The 25254-nt window shown below is 64.4% G+C and overlaps 1 protein-coding gene across 6 annotated transcripts in view; it reads left to right on the forward strand.

Moving 5' to 3' along the window:
- The window catches only part of AGRN (agrin), a 34439-nt gene extending 11715 nt beyond the window's left edge, over positions 1–22724 (forward strand). Inside the window, exons 1-36 of one of the 6 annotated variants that reach the window (XM_042951181.1) lie at positions 2259–2880; positions 3520–3567; positions 8051–8266; positions 8340–8564; positions 8651–8875; positions 9039–9245; positions 10326–10544; positions 10620–10814; positions 10909–11109; positions 11193–11341; positions 11440–11545; positions 12312–12428; positions 12511–12675; positions 12859–13002; positions 13107–13231; positions 13307–13412; positions 13493–13846; positions 13927–14064; positions 14504–14631; positions 14763–14877; positions 14963–15082; positions 15216–15572; positions 15761–15953; positions 16123–16338; positions 16756–16877; positions 17072–17206; positions 17421–17517; positions 17612–17776; positions 17897–18008; positions 18227–18238; positions 18457–18573; positions 18715–18907; positions 18989–19076; positions 20322–20546; positions 21029–21132; positions 21478–22724. In XM_042951181.1, coding sequence (XP_042807115.1) covers positions 2733–2880; positions 3520–3567; positions 8051–8266; positions 8340–8564; positions 8651–8875; positions 9039–9245; positions 10326–10544; positions 10620–10814; positions 10909–11109; positions 11193–11341; positions 11440–11545; positions 12312–12428; positions 12511–12675; positions 12859–13002; positions 13107–13231; positions 13307–13412; positions 13493–13846; positions 13927–14064; positions 14504–14631; positions 14763–14877; positions 14963–15082; positions 15216–15572; positions 15761–15953; positions 16123–16338; positions 16756–16877; positions 17072–17206; positions 17421–17517; positions 17612–17776; positions 17897–18008; positions 18227–18238; positions 18457–18573; positions 18715–18907; positions 18989–19076; positions 20322–20546; positions 21029–21132; positions 21478–21635 — 5745 coding nt within the window. In that variant the 5' untranslated portion in view covers positions 2259–2732 and the 3' untranslated portion in view covers positions 21636–22724. Of the gene's footprint in view, positions 1–2258; positions 2881–3519; positions 3568–8050; positions 8267–8339; positions 8565–8650; positions 8876–9038; positions 9246–10325; positions 10545–10619; positions 10815–10908; positions 11110–11192; positions 11342–11439; positions 11546–12311; positions 12429–12510; positions 12676–12858; positions 13003–13106; positions 13232–13306; positions 13413–13492; positions 13847–13926; positions 14065–14503; positions 14632–14762; positions 14878–14962; positions 15083–15215; positions 15573–15760; positions 15954–16122; positions 16339–16755; positions 16878–17071; positions 17207–17420; positions 17518–17611; positions 17777–17896; positions 18009–18226; positions 18239–18456; positions 18574–18714; positions 18908–18988; positions 19077–20321; positions 20547–21028; positions 21133–21477 lie in introns of those variants that run through there. The other 5 variants (XM_042951182.1, XM_042951177.1, XM_042951179.1 and 2 more) reach the window with 5 other exon arrangements.
- The last annotated feature ends 2530 nt before the right edge of the window (positions 22725–25254 follow it).

Below are 25254 nucleotides of genomic sequence, written 5' to 3' on the forward strand. Positions count from 1 at the left end.
CCGAGGTGAATGAAGGTGGGCTGACCAGGGGCGGGGGTCTCTAGGTGGTTCGACGGATTGTTGCTCTGGGTCCAGTGCACTGCGAGGTGAGGAAACCACTTTGTTGATTGGCTTTTCCTGCAAAGTTTCCTCAGAATCTCAGGCTCCAGGGCTCTAAGAGGTTTGAAGACCTCCGCTGTTGGTGATGGGGGACCCTGACAGGATGGGCTAACCCTGTGGGATGTGGGACTGGTGTGCCTGGCCACCGGATGGAAAGGACTCAAAGGAGATGGACCTCATAGAACTGGGTGCTGGCTGGCAGGTGGCTGCTGTTGCTGAGGAAGTGGGGGGGGGGGGGCGGGCAGAAGGTTGGGTGGAGTGTGGAGGAGCCTACCTGACCAGAGGGGACGGGGCGGGGGGGTGGTGGTGGTTAAGAACATGTTTATGTCCCAGAGAAATACATCGTCGGGTGGAGGGACTTTAGGGAGAGTCCAGGTGGAGGCTTGGTGGGAGTTGAGGCACTAAGACACCTGTTGGTGCCCTGGGGTGGCGTTACTCTGGATGAGTGGAGAGTTGGCACCAGGAAGGGCTTGTTCCAGGGCGGAGGAGCCCCACAGACCTGAGAGAGGACAGAGAGGAGACCTAAGAGTGACCAGGGCGGCACTGGTGGCTGTGGCAATAGCGGTTTGGCCGGAAGGGGGACCTGCTGACTTCACTTACAAATAACCCTGCGGAGTCCTAAGTGCAGTGTGGGTGTAGGTCTGAGTGAGTGGGCGGGTACGTGAGTCTGTGGAGTGTGGGACTATGTGTAGCTGCGTATGATTGAGCATGGGGGTGGGTGGGGGGAGCATTGGTGCAATTAACATCTTTTCAGCTGGGATAGGGACCAGAAGGAGTCCTAGGATGGGGCTGGGGGGGAGGCCTGATCCCAAGTTGAAGAGGGACCCACTGTGCCTTGGAGGCCAAGCTTCCTCCCCCTCTCTCCTCAGAAAGGGCTGGCAGACTCTAAGAGAGGGACAGAGGTCACTGCAGAGACTCAAGGGCCTGCGACCAGGTCCAGGCTGGAAGCGGCCAGCCGTGGTGGGTGTGGCAGTGGGCGCTTAGGGGTTCCTCCCAGAGGACTGTGGGACGTGAAGGGACGGGAGTGCAGGGCAGTGAAGGTGTTGGTCATAGAGATCGCCACCAGTGGGATCCTGGCTGCGGAGGGTGACTGGTGTGGATGGTGGGGAAGGTACGCGACCCCTGCCCCCCTCCCTCCCCAACCGGGCAGGGGCTAGGAAAGGGGCGTCCTCTGGGGGCGGATGTGGACAGGCCTGACTCCGGGAAGGACCAGGCACCCCCCCCCCGGCCCGGCTGTGACGTCACGGCCCCGACGTTCCCTGGTGGCCTCTGGGGGGCGCTCCAGGCTGGCGGGACGGCGCCGGAGTCCCGCGATTATTTGCATAACACTTCTTTACAAGAAACTCATTTGCATGTTCCTCTCCACGGCCGGAAGGGAGGTGGGGGGCACGCGGGTGGTCTGAGGAGTTGCCACCAATTCCCGGGAGGGTGGACCCATCTTGCCCCCTCCACCCTCCGCGTTGGGCGCAGCCCGCTCCCCACCTGAGCGTGTACCTGGGGACCCTTCCCCCACATGCGCGCGCCAGGGCGGGGCCAGCACAGGCACACGCGCCCGTAGCGTAGAGTGGGGGCCTGCGTGCGGGCCTGAGCCCCGCGGCGTGCGCTCAGAACGATCCTCCGGCCCTCCGCCGCGCCCTCGGCCGCTTACGCACGCGGTACGGCCCAGCGCAGCCGGGTGGGCGCGGAAGGGGACCCGCCCCGCCCCTGACCCCGCCCCACACCTTCTGGTTCCGCCCACCCGGTTCCGAGCCGGGCCCCCACCCCCCAACCCCGGCCCCGCCCCGGCACCTGCCTCCTCTCCCCCCACCCCTGTTCCTTCCCGGCCCCGGCCCCGGCTCCCACCTCACCCCCCCCCCCCCACCCCACCCCACACCCCAGCGCCCCCGCCTGCCCCTGCTGCTGCCCCCGCCCGCCCTCCCGTCCTCTTCCGCGCGGTCCTCTGCGCCGTGAGCCGCGACTCCCCACGGACACCGGGGTCCCCGGAGGCGGCTTCCTTTGTCTCTGCTCCCCGCCCTCCCTCCGCGGCGCCCCTCGCCCCTCACTCACCGCCCCAGCCCCGGCGAGGGCGACGGAGCCGAGGCGCGGCCCTCCGCGCACCCGCTCTTTATTCTCTGCCTCCCGCTCGCTGCCTGCGCCGCTCCCGCCTCTGCTGGGGACCCGAGACCCTCCGCGCCCGGCCGCCCGCGCCTCCCCACGGGGTCCCCGGGCGAGGGCCCGCTCGCCGCCAGTGCCCCTCGGGCCGGCCCTTCCGGGGTCGCCCGGCGGGCGGGACCGGGGGCTCCCGGGGGCTCCGGGAAGATTGAGCACGCCGGAGAGCTGCGGGCACCTACGACTACCGGGCTGTGGATACAGGGGGTGGCCGCTGGCGGGCCCTCAGTTTCTCCTCCGCCTCCCTCTGAGCCCACATTTGGGGTGCTACTCCGGGAGAATTTTGCACATCTCCCATTATGAGCCTCAAAGGCTGCGGAGGGGTCCTGGCTCTCTGGGCTGTGACCGGCGTTGAACTTTGAGAACAGAGCTGCTGTCCGCTGCCCCAGGGGACCCAGCATGGGAGGAGTTGCCCCGAAGAGGCCCAAGGGCGCCCCTTGAGCGACCCGCTCACCCTGAGAGTGGGGGCTGAGGAGCCCAGGGCCATGCCTCCACTACCTCTGGAGAGGGACCCGCGGCAGCAGCGCGGGGTCTCCCTGCTGGTGCGGTATTTCATGATCCCCTGCAACGTCTGCCTGATCCTGCTGGCCACCTCTACGCTGGGCTTCGCCGTGCTGCTTTTCCTCAACAACTGTACGTGGCTGCCGGCATGGCCACCCCCACCCCTCCCCCCCCCGGGGCAGGCTCGTGTGACCCTCCTTCTGCTGGCTGAGTTCCCCTGCCTCAGCCACCAAAGACTGGGGGAGAGGCAGGGTCAAATAGAGGCGACCAGCTGAGAGGTGGCTCCGATGGGCCATCTGCATCTTTTGGGGATCAGGATCAGGATGAGTCATTCTCTGGACCCCTGGGCCTGTCAAAGCTTGTCCTTGCGTTCATGGGGAGCTGACCCTCACCCTGAGCTGCAGAGACAACTCGTTCTGGGAGCGGGGGAGGAAGGGAGTGGCTGAATACACTGCAAGTGGGGGCTTTGGCAGGGTCTGGGGCTGGGCCCCTATGGGAATAAGAGGCTGCCCACACCCCTGCTGTTGGAGCCCCCTGTCAGGTGTCCAGCCACACAGCTGAAGAGGCAGAGAAAAGCAAGGGCCTCTGCCTTTGTCTGCCCACAGGCTTTGGCCAACCCTCAGGGCTCAGAATGGGGCCAGGGGTGGGGGTGGGCACGGGCATAGAGGGCAGGTGTGGGTGTGCAGGGGCGGCCCCTCCAGACTGGGCAAAGGGACAGCTATGGCAAAGCCTACTCAGTGAGGCCTAACTCAGACATTTGTTTTTTTCCAGACAAACCTGGGACCCATTTCACACCAGCACCTCCAGTGCCTCCGGACGGTGAGTGAGTGGGGGGCCTCCGATGGGACCGGCTGCACTTGGGAGACTGTGTCTGGAGGGACAGTGGCACTCTTGGGGATCAGGAGCCATTCTTAGGGTGTGCACACCAGACATATCAGGTGTATCTGGAACAGATGAGGCTGGATGAGGGAGCCTGGGTCCTTCCTGGGATATCACAGTGGTGGACGGGCAGAGGGCGTGTCGGGTCTGGAGTCCTTGGGCCCGGCCCTGTCCTGGCCAAGGGCCATCGCACACAAGCATGTCTCCAACTTCTGTGGGCCTTGCACTTCTTGGCCGAAAAATTGGGAATAAGTCCTGGGGCCTGCAGGTTGTAAGATGGGTCAGACGACATGTGCAGAGCAGGGGGTGGGTGTGAAGGACCGGTGACTGAGGAGGGATTGGAGGGCCTGTCCCTGAGACTGAACAGCCTGGGCTTGGCCTTCCTGACCCACTTTATGGGCTGGCCTCCCTGAGAGGTCTGCTAGTCTGTAGGCCACTGTGATTTAGCTAATATGGGAAGGGGAGGGGAGGAAGCTGTTGATGCCACCAGAAAGGGCGGCTTGGGGTCCTCTCCTTGGGTGGGGACATGGAGAGCTACCAGGTTTGCTGTCAGTACCGGGCGCCCTGCTGGGCAGGTGCCTGGCCCCGTCCACAGAAGTCACACGTAGGAGGGTATCCTTATATGGGATGGGCTGTGGGAGAGGGTCCTGGAGCTGTCTGGATTTAAAGGCGGGGCGTGGGTCGGGAGGCACCTTCCCCTCTGCCGGTGTCCCCAGTCTCCTCTCCTAAAGCGTAAGAGCTGCGTCTCTGCTTTACGCACACCCCGGTCTTCCCTGCAGCTGCACACGTGGGCCCCCACACCCACCCTCTGGTCCTACTGCACCCTTGGGGACGGCTACGTGCCACGGCCGTCATCATCCCTCCGAGGCACACACACTGTGTACTTGTGGCCATGGGCAGGGCTTGGGGTATCCAGTCCATCCCCCACCCGAGACCAGGGGAGGAGTTGAATATACTCACTCCAACCGGTGGTTATAAAAAGCCACTGCCGCCTCCAGCATGGCACGCGTGAGGGAGCCCTTGGGCGTGCAGGGAGCAAGACTGCGCAGGGAAGCTGAGTGGCCGAGGAAAGGCTCCTGTAGGAGTCTAGCCTGGGGCGAATGCGGCAGGACACGTGGCTCGTGGGTATATGGGTGCCCTGCCTGCATTTATGAGGGGCAGTTTATGGGGTGATTAAGGGCTAATATGGGCGTGGCTCGAGTGGTGCCTGCCACACGCAGGGCACGGCTGTTGTGATGAGCTTGCCAGCAAACACGTGTGCACGTGTGTGTGCTTGTGCGTGTTTTACGTCCAATCAAGAAACTTGTCTTGAGCCTCTGTGATTCCCTAGACCCGGGGGGGGGTGTGGAGAGCAGACATGGGGACGGGCAGCTGTGGAGCTGTATCAGGGCTACGCGCGGGAGCAGCCCTCGCCTAGCCTGACGGCCTGAGCACGGGTCTGGGGAGGGAAACCATTTCAGCCTGGACAGGGTGAGCGCCGTGAACTCAGGCTTCTGCTCTGCCCACGTCACATCACCAAGGGCTGTAACTGTGCTGGGAGCCGCGAGATCTACCCCCACTTTGCAGCCAGGAGATGGCCCCGGGCGAACCGCCACTCTGACAGCGGCGTGGGCTCCACAAAGTGGTGGCAGGTGGGAGCGCTGGGGCTGGACCCGCCTGTGTGACTTGGGAGTCAGTGCGGGAGCCTGAGCTTGATGGCCCCCAGAGGCACCCTGGCCTCTCCTCTGCCCTCAGCCACCGTCAGTCCGACAGCTAGTTCCAAGGACCCTGTCCCCGAGACGGCTCTGGTCTCTGCCCCCAGCCCCCTCACCTTGCAGTCCATCATCCTCCCTCCGCCTGACCCAGTGCCCCAGCCTTGCTTGTCACAGGTTAGCTGCCATTGTCAACACCGCCATCGCCCACTAGTAGCTATCTTGGGGGGACAAAGCAGAACCCTGGGCTGTGGAGGGAGGGTGCAGGTCTTGGTGGGCAAGGAACGTGCTGGTCATCCAGGCGTAGATGTCTTTGTCCAAGGGGTGGGAGCCTTGGAGCGGTCTGGCTGGACCGAGGGTGATCAGATGGAGAGAGGTCTCAAACCAAGGGCACAGGCACGCGGCAGGCAGCCCAGGAACCAGAGGTGTAATGAGGTGACGACCAAGTCTTTGCCACGGGGTCCAGTACTCTGGAAGAGACCTCGGTCGGTAGGTCCAGTTGAAGCCAAACAAAACGGGGCCACTGGATATCAGCAAGTGCCTGTGGATTCTGCCCGGGGGGTCCCGGGGGCCTCGGGCAAGGAAGATGAGAGGAAGGTGCTAGGGGAGAGTAGATGGAGTTGGAGGGAGACAGAGAGTAAAGAGGGCTTGCGGGTAGACAGGATTTGAGTTTGGTTTGAGGCGGGACAGAGCGGGGTGCTGACGTAACGACAGTTCTTGTTACGGTCCGCATAGAGCTACGTGCTGGGCGCCCTCCAAGCCGCTGCAGATATTGGCCCCACGGTAACCCTGGGAGGCAGGTCCCACTGTCCCCACTCACAGAAGGAGATACTGAAGCATGGCAAGGTGATAACTCGCCCACAGTCGCCGGGCGGGCGGGTGAGTGCAGAGTTGGAGGCAGCCTGGCTCTGGGCTCTGCAGGAGCAGGGGCTCAGGTGAGGTGGGGAGGAGGAAGACAGGAGTGTCAGTGGGAGGGGAGTACCGGTGGCTGCAGGGACTCCAAGCTGGGGTGTCCCTACTGGCCCCACCCTTGCCTCAGGCCTCGGTCCACTCGGCCTGTGTGGGGTGGGGGTAGGGATGCCCAGTCAGGCCCGGAGGAGCCTGGGGTGGGCTGTTGCCGTGGCAACGGCTGGCTGCAGCTCCCTTTGGGGCCCTGCCCCCCCCCCCCCCCCCCCGGAATGGAGGTGCTTCCCCCTCCTGCCCCACTTCCTGAGCCTGCTGGGAGGTGATGGGGGGAGCCACCCCACCCTCTGCGCCATAACTTATTAATGATAATTACAAGCGATTAAACATTCATCAGGTCTAAACGGCTGCAGCCTATATCGGGCCTGCACTCGTGTGGGCGTGCAGTCCTGGTGGGGGTCCTGGTGGGGGTCCCAAGCAGTCAGCCTACCTGGGTCTTCTCAGGAGGACCTGTCTCTGACGGCTCTGGGTTTAAATGTCCGAGAGCCTTCATTCCTCCGGTCCAAGGGACTGTGGTCCCTCACCGGTGGGGTCAGGAGCAATACTTCCTGGGGCTGCTGTAGAGAGTAGAGGTTCAGCCACAGGGTGTGTGCTGGGCACACAACAGTTTTTAACTACAGGGTTAGGCACTGAAGTGTTTAAAGAGGAGGGTAACAGATCTGCAGAGCCCCTGTGCTCAGCCTCCCAGAGGAGGTCACGGTGGAGAGTATGGGGGGGGTGGGCAGCAGGACTGGGGAGGAGGGGGAGGACATTTACTGAGATGGAGGCCGCAGAGGACAGACGGGGGAGAGGGAGGTGTGTGAGCACCCGAGGGACCTCAGAGAGAGACCCCGTCAGCTTTCAGCGGGGGAGGCCGGGAGGGTGGGAGGGCCAGGAACCCTGGAGAAGGCCCTATTGAGAACGCCATAGCTGAGGGACCGAGAGGGGTGTGGAAGGTTCGCAGGGTGGGCCGAGAAAAGCCGGAGAGGCAGAGCTTACGTGGAAAAGATGTGGGGAGAAAGGAAACCTGAGGGGAAGGCCTGGGGCCGGGGCCAAGGAGGGACCCAGAGCCCGAAGGTGGAATGTGTGGCCTGACCCCGGATGCTTCCCCCACACCTGCCTTAAAACCAGGTGACTCAGGCCAGAGGTGGCAGGGGTCGGGCCACTTTGGGACCCTGGAGCAGCCGCCCCCAGGAAGGGGCCGGGACCGGGGCTCTGGGGGGCGGGTCACGGGTCAGATGAGGGGCTTTGATTCTGATGTGGAGGCAGGCAGGGTGGGTTCCTGAGCAAACCCGGAGCCAGTTCCCTGTGATGTTGTCCTGGGGGTTGTAGGTGTGTGGCTCTGTGTGTAGGGTCCCCACGGCGGTGGGTCAGGAACAGGTGGACTCGATTCCCTGGTGCTGGTGTGAGATCTGGGGGATGCCCCCCTGCACAGCTGTGGGGTTTGGGGGAGGGGGCAGAGAAGGTTCTACCATGAGGAAAGGCCCTGGGGCTGGTGGCGGGGGGGGGGGGGGGGGGGGACTGTGGTGGGTGGGGCTGGAGAGGGAGAGGGAACAGGTCCTGTCAGCGCGCACGGGTGCGTGTGTGCATGGCCGCGATGGACACACATAGGTACGTCTCCGCGCGTGCCAGCGTGGACGTGTGTGGACGTGTCCGTGGGGCTAACGAACGAACACACCGAGTGCATCGTGAGGTCTCTGCAGATGCGTGGACGTTGGAAGTGTGCACCGGGGCCCGGGGGGCCGGCAGAGGCTGGGCCCTGACCTTCCCTTCTCCCGTCCTACGCCCAGCATGCCGAGGAATGTTGTGTGGCTTTGGCGCCGTGTGTGAGCCCAGCGCGGAAGGTTCCGGCAGAGCCTCCTGTGTGTGCAAGAAGAGTGCCTGTCCGGCTGTGGTGGCGCCTGTGTGTGGCTCCGACGCCTCCACGTACAGCAACGAGTGTGAGCTCCAGCGGGCGCAGTGCAGCCAGCAGCGACGCATCCGCCTCCTCAGCCGCGGGCCCTGCGGTGAGTGCGGGCTCTGGGCGCTGCCCCAAGGGCAGAGGGGACGGCTTTGTGACCCCACCCCCCACCCCCACAGGCTCCCGGGACCCCTGCTCCAATGTGACGTGCAGCTTCGGCAGCACCTGTGTGCGCTCAGCAGACGGGCAGACGGCCACGTGCCTGTGCCCGGCCACCTGCCGGGGGCCCCCTGACGGCCCCGTGTGTGGCAGCGACGGGGCCGACTACCCCAGCGAGTGCCAGCTCCTGCGCCACGCGTGCGCGCGCCAAGAGAACATCTTCAGGAAGTTCGACGGCCCTTGTGGTGAGCCCTGCCCCTGTGCGCGTAGCGTGACTTCTGCGTGCGCGTGCACGGCACAGCACCCTGACCTCCGCCCTCCTGCCCTCTAGACCCTTGCCAGAGCGCCCGCAGTGACCTAAGTCGTATCTGCCGTGTGAACCCACGCACGCGGCGCCCTGAGATGCTGCTGCGGCCAGAGAGCTGCCCTCCTCGGCAGGCACCCGTGTGCGGGGACGACGGGGTCACCTACGACAACGACTGTACGATGGGCCGCACGGGAGCTGCCCGTGGCCTCCTCCTCCAGAAAGTGCGCTCCGGCCAGTGCCAGCCTCAAGGTGGGTGGCCGCGGGCGGGCCCGGCCTTGCCGCTCTGTGTGACCTACATCCCTGCCGGTCCCCACACTCTCCTGCGCTCCTCCCTGGTGCCCACTCACCACCTCCTGTACGAGTCCCAAGGCGGCACTCCGGCCGGTCTGATCTCCTTGCTCTGCCCTCCCAGACCAGTGCCCAGATGTGTGCAGGTTCAACGCCGTGTGCCTGATCCGCCGGGGTCGCCCCCGCTGCTCCTGTGACCGCGTCATCTGCGACGGGGCCTACAGACCTGTGTGCGCCCACGACGGGCACACCTACGACAGTGACTGCTGGCGCCAGCAGGCTGAGTGTCAACAGCAGCGCGCCATCCCCGCCAAGCACCAGGGCCCGTGTGGTGAGCACCAGTGGGTGGGGCCCACGCTGCAAGCGGGCTGGTCCTGCATGGGTCCCTGCCGGCTGTCATCACACACCATCCGCATCCTGAGTCACACTCCCGCTGGGGTCCTGGGCGAGAGCCGGTGACGGGGGAGGCCCGGCCGGGCTGCTGTCTGTCGATAGGCTCTGGGGCGGTGGCTTCTGTTCGGAGGGTGCCGGGAGTACCCAGCGGGGAGTGGGCAGAGCCGGGTGCCCGGCTCCCTGGTGCCTGCGTGGGGCCGTTCCGCCCTCCAGTCCCCTGGGCCCTGTGCGGGCAAAGTCTCAGTCAGGCTCGGGCTGCGTGGGGGCGGGCCGTGGAGGGTGGAGACAGCATATACTGCTGTGGCTCTGCCAACCCCCAGCCCGTGTCCTGTCAGTCGGTCTGTCCGTCTTTCCGCTCTCTCTCTCTCTCTCTCTCTCTCTCTCTCTCTGCGTCTGTCTTCTCTCCTCTGTCCTTCCTTCCCTCTTGGCTCCGCCTCTTGTGTCTTCCAGCCTGACCTGGCAGGATGAGGTACCGCGCCTGCCGCCAGGAGCCCACAGCCCGAGGTCTGCCCCCGGCACAGCAGGGAGGGGGGGTGGCTCGCTGCTGCCTGGCCTTGTGGTCCTCAGAGCAAGTGGACAGACACCTCCTCCCCCTTGTGGCCCTGGGTGTGACTGTGGGCTGCAGACTCCTCCCCCGCCATGGGGAGAGAGCCCCCCTACCTGTGTGGGTGTCCCAGGGCTGTTGGTGGCCAGGGGTCAGTGACCCGGATGGCTGCATAAGCCTGGCCTTCCCTCAACCCACGGCAGGGGGGGCAGTCAGGAAGTTCCTGCGTCTTGGGGGCGGCCCCTCCCTCCACTCACGCAGGGGGCCGAGGCTGTTTGGGTCTGTGTCCCTGTCCACGTCTGTCTTGTGTCTGTCCCTTTCTCTGCTGTGTCCTGAGCATTTCGGCCCTTCTCCCGGTCCGCCTCCCCTCCGCTGTCCCCACCCTGGGAGAGGGTCTGCTGCGTGGAGCTGGGGGCTTTGTGCATAAGCCCGGGGGAGCAGGTGGAGCTCACTGGGTGCCTGTGTCCTCCCCAGACCAGCCCCTGTCCCCGTGCCTTGGGGTGCAGTGCCCGTTTGGGGCAGCGTGTGCTGTGAAGAACGGGGAAGCCGAGTGTGTGTGCCAGCAGGCGTGTTCGGGCATCTATGATCCTGTGTGTGGCAGTGATGGCGTCACGTACGGCAGCACGTGTGAGCTGGAAGCCACGGCCTGCACCCTTGGACGGGAGATCCGGGTGGCTCGCAGAGGACCCTGTGGTCAGTGGCGGGCGAGTGGGTCTTGCCAGTGGGTCGTGGGTCCTGGTCGCCGTGGTGACGGAGCCCCTTCCCTAGACCGCTGTGGGCAGTGCCGCTTCGGAGCTCTGTGTGAGGCCGAGACCGGGCGCTGCGTGTGCCCCTCCGAGTGCGTGGCCCTGGCCCAGCCTGTGTGCGGCTCTGACGGGCACACGTATGCCAGCGAGTGTGAGCTGCACGTCCACGCCTGCACACATCAGATCAGCCTGCGTGTGGTCTCGGCTGGACGCTGCCGTGAGTGGGGCCGTGGGGGCCGGCAGGCTGTGGTCCTGGGTCTCCCCCGCTCGGCTGGCGTCCCCTGACCGCCGCCTGGCTTCGCCCTCCACAGAGACCTGCGGAGACACGGTGTGTGCCTTTGGCGCGGTGTGCTCGGCTGGACGGTGTGTGTGTCCCCGGTGTGAGCGCCCCCCGCCCGGCCCCGTGTGTGGCAGCGACGGTGTCACCTACCGCAGCGCCTGTGAGCTCCGGGAGGCTGCCTGCCAGCAGCAGACACGGATCGAGGAGGCCCGGGCGGGGCCCTGTGAGCAGGGTAGGCTCGGGGATGACCGGCAGGGGCTGCCGTGCACCCGCCTCAGACAGGACCCCACGGGTGACCCGGCCCCCTCCCCGCAGCCGAGTGCGGCTCCGGAGGCTCTGGCTCTGGAGAGGACGGCGAGTGTGAGCGGGGGCTGTGCCGGCAGCATGGCGGCGTCTGGGACGAGGACTCGGAAGACGGGCCCTGCGTCTGTGACTTCAGCTGCCAGAGCGCCCCGCGGAGCCCGGTGAGCAACCCCCGCCCGCCCCCGCCCCCAAGCTCCCCCGGCTCCGGGCGGGCCGCGGGGAAGCGGCTGTGGCCACCCACGCTGACCCCGCCCTCCAGGTGTGTGGCTCCGACGGGGTCACCTACGGCACCGAGTGCGAGCTGAAGAAGGCCCGGTGTGAGCTGCAGCGGGGACTGGACGTCGCGGCTCAGGGAACCTGCCGTGGTGAGTGGGCACACGGGCTCCGTCTGGGCGTGTGTGGCCTGTGCCCTGTGTGTGAATGTGCCTTGGCGTGTGTGCACACACGTGTGAGGCATGTGGGTAGGCACGTCCCCGTGAGCGCCGCGCGCGTGCCGTGTGGGGCGTGCGCACACGTAAGCGTTTTAAATGTGCGGCGGTGGCGAGCATTCGTGTTTGTGTAGTTGCACACGTGGCCGTAGGGTGCCCATCAGTCAGCAGGTGCGCTGAGCACCCACCGTGCGCCAGACTGGGCTTTGGTGCAGGGAGGCCGCGTGTTAGGGAGGCCCACGCTCTGGACACTTTGTTTTGGGGGAAGACTGACGGTGATCCGGTGGATACGTCACGTTTAGGTACTTCTACGTGTGCACGAGTGCTCGCGGGCGTATGCGCGTGGACTTCTGCACGCGTGTGCACACGCACGTCTGCGGGGTGTTTGAATGCGCGCGGTTTTGGAGGAACGTTGGCAAAGGTGCACACGTGCGTGCGTTTGTGTGTGTGTGTGCCAGTCTGTGAAAACGTGCTACCCTAAGCGTGTTTGGTTCCGGTTGTGTGTGTACATACGTGACCTTGGGTGTTCTGCATGCTCTTGGTCCCATGCGTCCGGACGTGTTTTATAAGTGGTGTGGTCCGAGCCCCAGGTACCCAGGTCCTGGTGGGAGTTGCCATCAGGGGAGGTTGAGGCGGAGTGGCCAGGCCCAGAGTGGGCATCAGGCAATGCGTGACATCTGAACCCTCTGCCCCCTTCCTGCAGGCCCCACCCTGGCCCCGCTGCCACCTGCAGTTCCCCCGCACTGCACCCAGACCCCCTACGGCTGCTGCCAGGACAACATCACTGCTGCCCGCGGTGTGGGCCTGGCTGGCTGCCCCAGTGAGTATTTGACCCCAACACCGACCCCCAGCCGGGTGGAGCCATGTAGCCGCAGTGACCTTATCCTGCCCTGGCCTTGCAGGCTCCTGCCACTGCAACCCACATGGCTCCTACAGTGGCACCTGTGACCCAGCCACAGGCCAGTGCTCCTGCCGCCCAGGGGTCGGGGGCCTCAAGTGTGATCGCTGTGAGCCCGGCTTCTGGAACTTCCGTGGCATTGTCACCGACGGCCGGAGCGGCTGCACTCGTGAGTGACAGGGGCGACGGTCAGTTCCCAGGTGGGCACTCCCACCTGTCCACCTTGTCACTGTGTTCCTCGTCTCACCTGCTCAGACCCTGGCCTGATCCGCACCAGGCAGGAGCTGGGCTGGGCTCTGGAGCCAGTGGGGAAACCAGGCGTGGACCTCAGGTTCTTCCCCCTGCCCCCCAGCCTGCAGCTGTGACCCCCGGGGTGCTGTGCGGGACGACTGTGAGCAGATGGCAGGGCTGTGCTCGTGTAAGCCTGGGGTGGCCGGACCCAAGTGCGGGCAGTGTCCGGACGGCCACACCCTGGGCCCTGCTGGCTGTGAGACAGGTGAGGGCCGTGCCTGGCACCGACCTTGGCTCCCTTTGCTGGGGGTGGGGCCGTCATAGGGGCCAGGCCTCCTCAGCCAGCAGGGCCCCCCGTGTCTGCCCCAGACTCCTTGGCGCCCGAGACCTGTGCTGAGATGCGCTGCGAGTTTGGGGCATCCTGCGTGGAGGAAGCTGGCTCCGCACACTGCGTGTGCCCAACACCCACCTGTCCAGAGGCCAGTGCCACCAAGGTGAGGGGTGGGGCATGTGGAGGGCGGTAGGAGAGGCGAGGGGCCTTCCGCCAGCATCCTTGCCCTGTGCCCCAGGTCTGTGGGTCGGACGGAGTCACCTACGGCAACGAGTGCCAACTGAGGACCATCGCCTGCCGCCAGGGCTTGGACATCTCTGTCCAGAGCCTTGGCCCATGCCAGGGTGAGGCCCAACCCACCGCCCCAGAACTGACCGCGAAGGCCCGACACTGGGCTGACCACCCGACCCAGCCCTCCACTCAGACTCTCTTTTTCTTGCAGAGGCTATTGCTTCTGGTGCCCGCCCAACATCTCCTGCACCCGTGGCCACCTTGGGGCTCAACGTGAGCAGGGCGCTGCCGCCCCCACCCAGCGCCCTCCCCCTGACTCCCGGCAGTACCCCTCACAGCCGGCCCACTCCTCGACCCTCACCGGGACCTCGGACCACTGCCCGCATCCCCAGGACAACCACGAGGCCCGTGCTGACCATGCCCCCCACGGCCCCTGCCACAGCCCCCAATCTCGCCCCATCTGCCTTTGGCGAATCTGGCAGTGCTGATGGGAGCGGCGATGAGGAACTGAGTGGTGACCTGGAAGCCAGTGGGACGGGCTCAGGGGGTGAGCATGGGCCCAGGGATGTGGGGGACAGCGCCCAGGAGGGCCACCCCTGGGGCTAGGCTTAGACTGTCCTTTCCCAGGACTCGAGCCCCCTGAAGGTGGCAGCGCTGTGACCCCTGGGCCACCCCTAGAGAGGGCTTCTTGCTACAACTCACCTTTGGGCTGCTGCTCGGATGGCAAGACGCCCTCGCTGGACACAGAAGGTTCCAACTGTCCTGGTGAGTGGGTAGCCGGGGGCTGGGGTGGAACGTGAATGGTGGCCTGGACACAGCCAGGAATGCTGTCTCCCCCCACCGCAGACAGGAGGCCTGTCCAGCAGGTGGGCCCTCAGGGTTTATAGTCTTCTGGTCTTGGCACACACACGTGCGTGGTCTCGGGGATTCGGTGTAGGCATGCACACGTGTGGCCTCGGCCCTCACGCACGTGTGGGTGCCTAGGACCCTGTGGCTAACTTCTTTCCTATTGCAAGCCGGCCTCGGGCACTGCTCCAAGAAGTCTGCCTGGTAACTGATGCCAGCCCTGCCCCGGGTCCCCACTAACCTCATGATCATCTGACTAACCACCACCTGCCCTGCACCCCGTGTGGCTTGCTGCTGGGGCCTGTGCCCGTGGCCAGCTCAGAGGCCAGGCAGGGCCTCACTGCCCCCTCCTCCACAGCCACCAAGGCGTTCCAGGGTGTGCTGGAGCTTGAGGGAGTCGAGGGGCAAGAGCTGTTCTATACACCGGAGATGGCTGACCCCAAGTCAGAGCTTTTTGGGGAGACCGCTAGGAGTATCGAGAGCACAGTACGTATGGGGCCCACAGAGCAGGGCTGCACTTCCCTCCCGGGACAGACCCAGAGACGGGCTGCAGCGAGAGGGCCTGACAACCCGGCCTGGGCAGCTCCCCGGAGCCTTCACCCGCTCCGCACCCACAGCTGGATGACCTCTTCCGGAACTCAGACGTTAAGAAGGACTTCCGAAGTGTCCGCCTGCGGGACCTGGGGCCTGGCAGCTCAGTCCGAGCCATTGTGGACGTGCACTTTGATCCTGGTGAGTTCCCTACCCTGGGCCCTCCCAGGAGACAATAGGGGCGCTGTGTGGGGCTCCACCGTGCTCAGTGTCCCCTCCTTCTCAGCCACGACCTTTCGGGCGCCCGACGTGGGCCAGGCCCTGCTCCGGCAGATACAGGCCTCTAGGCGCCGGTCCCTGGGGGTCAGGCGGCCACTGCAGGAGCACGTGCGCTTCATGGACTTTGGTGAGTGCCCAGTCTGGCCAAGTGCTGTGGCTTGCCTGTCCTGTCATCCCCTGCGACCCCGAGGACCCTTGTCCCTGCTGGCCCTCCCTGTGCTCTGCCTTCTGGGTATCCTGACAGTCTCCGTAACCCTCAGACTGGTTTCCTGCGTTCTTCACGGGAGCCACCACGGGAGCCACACCTGCCGCCGCCACGGCCAGGGCCACCACCGTGGCCCACCTGCCTTCTGCTGTGACCCAGCGGGCCCTCTACCCCAGTCACACAAGCCGGCCTGTTGGCAGGACCACAGCCCTGCCCACGACACGCCAGCTCCCCACCACTGCCCCCCGTCATGTGCCTGGACGCCGGCCCTTGCCCCCAGGCACCCAGCAGCCACCAAGGCCCTGTGACTCCCAGCCCTGCCTCCACGGAGGGACCTGCCAGGACCAAGACTCAGGTGGAGGCTTCACCTGTAGCTGCCCAGTGGGCAGGAGGGGAGACACCTGCGAGAAGGGTAAGGGTCATTCACACTGGAGAGAGGCAAGGGGCAAGGGTCGGGGCTGCACCAAGCCACCGTCAGGAGTTGGGGGCTAGGCACCCCTGAGCCGGGGACAGGGCTGGGGATCTCCAGTTGGAGGAACACGCAGGGTGGGGCCAGGGTCTCCTGCACCCTGCAGCCGGTCCCTCCCCGTCCCCCTGCAGCACTGCAGCCCTCACTGCCAGCCTTCGGAGGCCACTCCTTCCTGGCCTTCCCCACCCTCCGTGCCTACCACACACTGCGCCTGGCGCTCGAGTTCCGGACGTGGGAGCCACAGGGGCTGCTGCTCTACAATGGCAACGCCCGGGGCAAGGACTTCCTGTCACTGACGTTGCTGGGGGGCCGCGTGCAGCTCAGGTGAGCACGCAGGGCTGCCTAGGCCGGGGTGGGATCAGGGCCAGGGCATACTGGGGCGGGGGTGGTCAGGACTGGAGGTGAGGCGGCTCAGGGTTAGGGCGGGAGGCTGAGGTTGAGCAGTGGACCTGACTCCTTTTCGCTGTGCTGACCGCCTGCTCCCATCCCCCAGGTTCGACACAGGTTCGGGGCCCGCGGTACTGACCAGCTCAGTGCCTGTAGAGCCTGGCCGCTGGCATCGCTTGGAGCTGTCTCGGCACTGGCGCCGGGGTACCCTCTCAGTGGATGGTGAGACCCCTGTTGTGGGCCACAGCCCCAGTGGTACGGATGGTCTCAACCTGGACACAGACCTCTTTGTGGGCGGCGTCCCAGCGGACCAGGCTTCCGTGTGAGCATCAAGGAGGGTGGGGTGCCCCTGATCCTGGAGCCCTGACCTTGGTCCTGACCCTTGACTCTCGTGGGTGGAAGGGTGAGCGTGGATGATGGCAATGACCCTGATTTGATCCTGATCCTGATTCTGTCACCCCTGGGGTGGCATCCCTGACGACCAGGGATGGTCCTGCTGGCTACTGTGTTACCACTAAGGAGGGGCTAGGCTGGCCCTGACCTTCTTCCTTGAGCCTTGACCCTCAACCCACTTCTTGGTTCTGTCCTCTTTGTGGGACTAGCCATCTTGTGAACATCAAAGGGGCTGGGGCTGGGGATCCTGGCTGACTGGGGGGCGGGGGGCAGTGTCACAGGGGGCTGTGAGGGAGGATGCCTTTGGTCTCTGGCCTCTGACGCCTGACCCTCATCCTGGCGGCAGGGTGCTCGAAAGGACCTCCGTCAGCGTTGGCCTCAAGGGCTGTATCCGCCTGCTGGACATCAACAATCAGCGGTTGGAACTCAGCAGCTGGCAGGGGACAGTAACCCGAAGCTCTGGTGTGGGTGAGTGCAGGGACCACCCCTGCCTCCGTAGGGCCCTGTGCCAGGGACTGCAGGCTGGTGTGTTCCCTTGTCAGTGCCCACCCGGCCGCTGTGGTGAGGGTGGAGCCTGGGCCGGGTGCTGGGGCAGGGGGCACAGCTGTGTGTCTGTGGGCAAGGGTTCAAGTCTCCTGGGACCCCTTCCTGTCTCCTTCCAGGTGCAACCTGTAGTGATGGCGAGAACCCCTGTGAGCCGAACCCTTGCCACGGGGCAGCCCCTTGCCGTGTGCTGCCTGGGGGCGAGGCCCAGTGCGAATGCCCCCAGGGACGAGGGGGCGCCCTCTGTCAGACAGGTGGGAGCACTGGGCTGTCAGGGCTGGGAGGAGGGTGAGGAGGAGGGGTTTTGGATTGAGCATTAGGGTGTGGGTTCGGTTTGGGGTTAGGATCGGAGGTCAGGCTAGCGCTAGGGCTTGAGTTAGGCCTGGGGCGCATAGATCAGTGGGGTTCCAGGGAACCCCGGGGGTCAGGGCCCAGCCCCCTGTGTGACTGCTCTCTTGTCTTGCACAGTCTCCAAGCAGGATTATCCCCGGCCCTTCCTGGCTGACTTCAGCGGCTTCTCCTACCTGGAGCTGGAAGGCCTGCATACGTTTGCGCGAGATCTAGGGTCAGTAGGGACGGAAGGGGTGGACGAGGGGGAAGCGTCCCGCCAACCCCGTCCAGCCATTGAGACGCCCCCACCTGACCCTGCGTGACCCCAGGGAGAAGATGGCGCTGGACGTGGTGTTCCTGGCCCGTGGCCCCAGTGGCTTGCTCCTCTACAATGGGCAGAAGACGGATGGCAAGGGGGACTTTGTGTCACTGGCGTTGCATGATCGATTCCTGGAGTTCCGCTATGACCTGGGCAAGGGGGCAGCGGTCATCAGGTGCATCCTCTTGGGTGGGCGTGGGGGTGAGACTGGGGACACTCGGCAGTGTCACTCAGGCTCCTGAGTGGGCAGGCTGGCAGGGCCCAGAGCCCGCTCACGGTACCCCCTCCTCACCAGGAGCAAGGAGCCAGTGGCCCTGGACACCTGGACCAGGGTCTCACTGGAGCGCAGTGGCCGCAAGGGCGCCATGCGTGTCAGTGACGGGCCCCGAGTGCTGGGGGAGTCCCCGGTGAGTGTCCCCGGGGCCATGGACCTCCCACCACCAACACCCCTGCCTCCTTCTTCCTCCTCCTCCTGGGAGGCATGGCAGCCCCCACCCCACAGCTGGCTCTCACTGAACTGTTTTCTCCCCCGTCTGTCCTGTGCCTCTGTCTGTCTGTCTTCTTTCTGCCCTCACTGCTCTCTGGCCCTTGCTCTGCAACCCCCACCCTGCTCTTCGGACGCCAGAAGTCCCGCAAGGTACTGGTCTCTGCTCTCATCCCGCTCATTCACCTTCTAGAGTAGCCCCTACCCCCACTAAGTCCCCACATCGGCCGTGTTTGTGTGATTAACTGCCTCCTAGGTGGGCTGGCGGGCGAGGGGGGGGTGGATCACTGCGGGCCAGCGGGGCTGCTGATCTGGGGCTTAGCGTCCCTGTCTCTGCCCAGTGAGCTCCCTCACCCAGCACCTCCCCTCAGGTGCCACACACAGTCCTCAACCTGAAGGAGCCGCTCTATGTCGGAGGGGCTCCTGATTTCAGCAAGCTGGCCCGGGCAGCTGCAGTGTCCTCCGGCTTTGACGGCGTCATCCAGCTGGTGCGTGGGGCAGGGGCAGGGGTGGTGGCGTCGTGAGGAAGGGCCCACCCATCCCAGAGTTGCCTCTGTCCCGGGGCAGGGGCTGCCATGGTAGGGAGGACACCCGGCAGGACGGAGGTTCTCCGCCTCTTATCTCCCTAGGTCTCCCTGAAAGGCCACCAGCTGCTGACCCAGGAGCACGTGCTGCGGGCAGTGGACGTCTCGTCTTTCACACACCACCCTTGTACCCAGGCCTCGGGCCACCCCTGCCTCAATGGGGCCTCCTGCCTCCCTCGGGAGGCCTCCTATGAGTGCCTGTGTCCCGGGGGCTTCTCGGGGCTTCACTGCGAGAAGGGTGAGCGCTGCTTGGCGCTTAGCTGAGGCTGGGTGGGGTGGAGCCCCGCCCGAGGTGACCCTCACCCCGACTATCTCTCAGGGCTGATTGAGAAGTCGGCAGGGGATCTGGATGCCCTAGCCTTCGACGGACAAACCTACGTTGAATATCTCAATGCCGTGACCGAGAGGTAACGTGCCGCCCGGGAGCTGGGCACCTCCTCTGCCCTCTGTTGTGTGTCAGGTCCTATCTGTGCGTGCTGTGCTGGGTAAGATGCCCAGACCCTCCACAGTCACCCTCAGCTTTGTGGCCAAGAGGGGAAGGCCCAGCGGCGCCTCCACCTCCCCCCCGTCGACTCGGCCACCCACCACCTTCCTCCACCCTCCTTTCTCACCACCTCTGTCTCTTTGTTTCCAAGCGAGCTGACCAATGAGATCCCAGCGTAAGTAGCACCTTGGCCCCCATCCCCGCCTTCACTCTCACCCATTCTCAGTTCCTCATCCATTGGCAGCATGCCCCTTGCCCCACCCCCACTGAGGGCAAGCGCGAAACTTTCCACCCTGGTGGAGGAGAGTGGGGTTGGGCTGCCGTTCGTGCCATGGAAGGGTTAGTTCCCTAGCTTGGCAGTGGGAAGATCCCCATTCCCGGGACCTGTGCTGAAGCCCAGTCACCACGTCCACCCCAGCAGCCACTGCCCTTGACAGAGGGCCCCAGCAGAGTGTGCACGTGTGTGTGCGCATCAGAATACCTGTGTGTCTGAGTATGTGGATGCACACGGGTCCGTGTGCGGCGTGTGTATGTCATGTGTGTTTGGACAAAGGCCTCTCCCAGGCGGGTGAGCCCTCGGTCTTCATTCCACGCCACCCCATGCCTCACCCGTCGATCTTTGGCCTGGGTCATGCCCGCCAGCCCCACGTGTACCCACATGTCACTGCCCCGGCTCTGTGGTGGGAGAGCCGATTCCCTGGGGTCCCGTGTATCTTCCGCGCGTGCGGGCTCTCTCACTCTCCATTGCTGGGAAGGGGACGTGGGGCGGGGCTTCCAGGTCGCCCCACACAACCCCCCCCCCCCCCCCCCCCCCCCCCCCCCCGCCGACCCTGCGCTACAACCTGTCTGTCCCTTGCTCACCTGCTTCCCCTCTCTTCTGGCTTCTAAGTCCTGAAGCTCCGGATTCCGGGGCCCTCCCCAGGTGAGCAGTGACATCCCAACCCCCGCTGTCTGTCCACCTTGCTCCTCTGTTTGTGTGTCTGCCTGTCCGGCCACATCCCCTACCATCCGTCTCTCGGCCTGTCTGTTCCGTGTGGTTGCCCGCCTGCCTGCCCGTCCGGTCTCCCCGGTCTCATCACAGCTGCTGTCATGGCCCTTGCCCTCCCGCCTCCCCCGTCCCATCCCAGGATGCCCTCCCGGAGGCGCTGACCAGCCTTCTGCCCCGCAGTGAGAAGGCAGTGCGCAGCAACCACTTTGAGCTGAGCCTACGCACAGAGGCCACACAGGGGCTGGTGCTGTGGAGCGGGAAGGCCACAGAGCGGGCTGACTACGTCGCTCTGGCCATCGTGGATGGGCGCCTGCAGCTGACCTACGACTTGGGCTCCCAGCCCGTGGTGCTGCGTTCCACCGTGCCGGTCAACACCAACCGCTGGTTGCGGGTCAGGGCACACAGGTCAGTGAGAAGCCCGGGGCGCGCCAGGAATAGTGGCGGGCGCTGCCTGGACTTGCCCGGCCAGGGCGCGCCCAGTCGCTTGTAGCCAGGGCACAGGCTTGAGGTGGGGGCAGGGCTAACTCACCCGAGGTCACTGCCAGTGATGGGGGGAGGGACCGGAACACACGGGAGAGGCAGTTATGGCCAGGGAACCCCTGATCTGAAAAGAGAGTCCCTGCTCTACCCAGACGCTGTTTGGAGACCTGTCCATACAGCCTGAGCCTGGCCGTCCCTTTAGCAAAGTTTAACCCACAGGAGGCTCCCCTGCGCTAGCCACAGGGTGCGCTCCTGGGGATCGGTGCCACCCATTCTGGCCCCCAGGGGTGACGGCAGCGGGCCCGGGGCAGGGCTTCTGGCGAGAGGGATTTGGGGGCTCAGGATCTAGGGGTGGCAGGGTGTGCCCTCTGGAACCACCTGAGGGCCTCACCCCACCACACCCCCAGGGAACAGAGGGAAGGATCCCTCCAGGTGGGCAATGAGGCCCCTGTGACTGGCTCTTCCCCGCTGGGTGCCACACAGCTAGACACAGACGGAGCCCTGTGGCTGGGTGAGTGTTTTGGGGGAGGCCAGGGAAGGGGTACCCAGGGGTCTCAGAATCTGAGGGAAGACCTCATCCCTTGGGGCTGGCAACTCAGTGCCATCTGAGTCACCCATCCAGGACAGCCGACCCACTGGCTGGGATAGTCCTGTCCCCTCTTGTCTTAGGCCCTGGGCAGTTATGGGGCCAGGAGAAATGCTCCAGCCTCCTGGCCATGTGGCCCCCCAGGGCACTGACAGGCCTCAGGTAGCTCACCTGTCCTTTTCAGTACCCCTGGGTCTGTCTGCTGGCTAGCGTCCCAGATTGCCCATCCCTGTGTCACAGTCGGGTGGCCTTCCCTCTGTCTTCTTGCAGGTGGCCTGGAGAAGCCGCCCATGGGCCAGGCCCTGCCCAAAGCCTACAGCACAGGCTTTGTGGGCTGCCTCCGGGATGTAGTGGTGGGCCAGCGCCCGCTGCACCTGCTGGAAGATGCTGTCACCAAGCCGGGGCTTCGGGCCTGTGCCGCCCCGTGAAACATACGCCACAGCCCACCAGCCGCCCTGCTGTCATTATTTTCTATTTTTGTAAACTCATTGCTTTTTTGATATGGTTTTCTTGCCTGTATGTTGGCCAGAGGGACTGCTGGACCGGCCTCCCTCCCATCCAGACAGACAAGCTACAGAGGCAAACTCCGTGTCAAGGGACTTGCAGGGGGAGGTGGTGCAGGCAGCGTGGAGGGCTTGACTCCAGCGCTAGTCTCAGGACGTGCCTCTCCACCTCGGGCCACCGTGTCCCGGCCCCTCGTGCTGTGCCTCCCCTGTGTGTCCACCTGGGCCGGGCCTGTGTCCCCAGAGCAGGAAGGCGCTGCTGGGGCTTGAGGGGGCCGTTCCTCCTTGCAAGCCCTCAGGGGCCTCCTCGGTTCCCACTTGAGCTGCTCCTGCCCTTGGCGTGTGCGGTAGGCCGGGGCTAGCCTCGAGCGCAGACCGGCCCCTCCCAGGCCTCCTGTGCCAATACTGTGACTTAGAAGCAATGTTACTGTTGGGGCTGTATATTGTACCCTTCCTTCCAGCCGTGTCCGCCAGTCCCAGAGTGCTGGAGAGCAGAGGCCAAGCCCAGGCCTGGTCAGGGCACCTTGGCCCTTAGTTGGCCTGCCTGTCCATCCGGCCACCCTGGACATAGCTGTGTCCCCTCCCTGATACCCCAGGTCCCATGAGGAGTCCTGAGAGGGAGCAGGACCGCTGTGTGATGTGGTTGATGTCCACTGCCTGCTCGTTTGGGCAGCCGGCATCCCCCTCTCAAGGATGGATGTTCGGGCCTGACCACCAACCTTTATGCATTGATTTTATTTGACACGTGGAGTGACAGGGCCATCGTTCTTCCTGTCCTGGCCCAAGGGCGGCTGAGGACTCCACACAGCAAACTCCCTCTCAGGTTCTGGCGTGAGGGTAGTTGTCATTGTCCAAGAATGACCGGGGGTCGGCCGAATGTCTGACCAAGGCCAAGGGGCGGGTGTAGAGGCAGCAGAAAAAACTGCAACGTTACGCCACGTCCTGCCTGTCCCCCCCCACCCTCCCCTCCGTGGGGGTAGCAGCCCCAACACCCCCACATCTGGGACTGTGTCATGTTACTAACTCCAGTCTGTGTCTGTGTCTGTGTCAATCACCGTGAATTAAAGTCTGAACACTTTAAAAGAATTGCTGGCATCTGTCCACACCAGACACTGTCCTGAGCCCTGCCTGGCCCGGTGATGACCCGCCTGGCTGGCTTCCGTCCCATGGCTTCTCATTCAACTGTATGGTATAGCACAGGCTGCAAGTTCTCTTAGGAGGCTCTGGATGAAGGGGGGTGCCATGCACTGGGGATCAGGGCTGGTTTTCACAGAGTGCTGGTTATGGTGGGGGTAGGGGCATGGAGGCCAGCCTTGGATGGGACACCTTGCGGGCAGCAACCCCCGTGTGTGTGCGTGTGTGTGCATACTTGCACATGTCATCTACGTGCATGCGTCTGTGAGCACAGGATGGGAAGGAGGACTGTGAGGAGAGGGGCAACGGGGTGGAGGGGCAGGGTAGGTGGGGAGGGAAGGAGGGGGGCCTGGGGGTCAGCCAGGATGGGTGGGTGGGGCAAGCTGCCCTTTCCACTGGCTCAGGAGGGAGGGCAGCCGTTGGAAAAATACCCATACACACAGGACCCGGGTGACCTATTAGCCCTTGGGCATTCACATTTTCATCCGTTATTCTTTCGCTGTTTTGTTCAGGAGATGTGTATGGAGTAGATGCTGTGTTCCCATCACCTGGTCACCTGTCAGGTACTGGGGATGGAGGGGAGGGAAGCCCTAAACCCCCAGTGCTAGGGAGGGATTGGCAGGTGAGATGGAGGAAAGGAGGGCGGGACTAACCTGGGGCTCCGTGAAAGTTCCAGGAGGCCTGGTGCTCAGACCCTGGCCTGAGGATGAGCAAGTTGCTGGAGCAAGGGTGTAAAGGCCTGAGGTGGAAAGAGAAAGTGCAGGGCCAGCCCAAATAGCTGGAGGCCACACATGCAGGACCGTGAGGCCAACAGCCAAGCTGGTAGGAACAGGCGAAGATGGACAGGACAGATCTTGGGGGGGGTTGAGCCGGAGTTGCTCGGACTTCATGAGAAGGGCTCCTGATGTGTGAGAGAGTGCTGGGTCCCAAGTACTAATAAAAAGAAGAGGGGTGAGGCACCTGGGTAGCTCAGTTGGTTGGTTATCTGACTCTTTTTAACTTTTTTTGAGAGAGAGAGAGAGAGAGAGAGAGAGAGAGGGAGAGAGGGGGGGGGGGGAGGGGCAGAGAGAGGGAGACAGAGAGAATCTCAAGCAGGCTCCACACTGTCCTGCTGGCGCCCGCCGAGGGGCTCGAACTCACAAACCGTGAGATCATGACCTGAGCCATAAACAAGAGTTGGACGCTTAACTAACTGAGCCACACAGGTGCCCCAAGCATCTGACTCTTGATTTCAGCTCAGGTCATGATCCCAGGGTCATGGGATCGAGTCCCACATTGGGCTCTGTCCTGACAGCACGGAGCCTGCTTGAAATTCTTTCTTTCTTCCGCTGTCCTTCCCCCACACACGCACGCATGCTCTCGCTCTCGCACTCTCTCTAAAAAAGAGAAGAGAGGGATTTGGGAGAAGAGTGGATAGGCCTGGGCTGGGCTGGGCAGGGGACACTGATGGAGGCCCTAGGGCGCCTGGGTGGACACCACCCTGATTTCATGTGGAGGGGCCGGGCTTGAGGAGCTGAGAGCCACCTGAATGGAGCTCAGGAAGCCATGTAGTACCAGGTGGGAGGGGTGCTGAACTGAAGTCCAGCACATAAGGGAGCAGGTGGACTGCTCTGGGCGTCGAGTGAGGGGAGAAGAGGACCTCACACCAGGAGGTTAAGGAGAAGGTGGGCCGGTGAGGCCGGGAAGACCAAGAGTGTCTGGGAGCTGATGCTTCCAGAAGGAGGGGGCTCTCAGGGTAACTGCTGCTGAGGGTCAGGACCCGCAGGTGGCCAGGTGAGGGGACCTGGGTGAGTGGGAGAGGAAGCACGGTAGCCAGAGCTGACCTGCTCTCCACATTGGTGCGTAGGGATCTAGGATCAGGGGTTGGAAGCTGCAGAAGTTTCCATGCCTTGGTGTACCACTCCTGAAAAGGTGGCAGAGGGGAGTTGAACAGGAGAGGGCCCCAAAATTCCGAAGGAGGGAATCTCAAGGTTGAGAGCCCAGGTAAATTAGGGTGGTGCTCCCCCGCGAGAGGCTTATGAAAGGTGGTTTGGCCAGTGGGGGCAAGAAACAAGCAGACAGGGGGCAGCTGTAGCAGAAGCAAAGGCTCTGAGGTGAAGGGGGTGTCAGCATCACTTAGGACGTGCGGAGACTGCCTGGTGCGAGTGGCAGAGGTGGAGGGGGGCGAGGGAAGCCCCGTTTCGTAGGAGGGGTTAGAGGAAGATGCGGTTATCACAGTGGATCCGGTAACCCATCCTCCACCTCAACACTTCAGGGGTCTCCTCCTCTGGCTCCGAGTCCCCTCCCCCCACTCCCCATGAGGGGAGCACATCCCCCCTCCCCCCCATTAAGGAGGCAAGGCAGGAAAGGTCTGCGGGTTCTGGGACACGCGGGGGCCGGGACTGATCCGCTGTCGCAGAGCGGCGGAGAC

Source organism: Panthera leo, chromosome C1 (assembly GCF_018350215.1).
Source record: "Panthera leo isolate Ple1 chromosome C1, P.leo_Ple1_pat1.1, whole genome shotgun sequence".
Classification (NCBI taxonomy): domain Eukaryota; kingdom Metazoa; phylum Chordata; class Mammalia; order Carnivora; family Felidae; genus Panthera; species Panthera leo.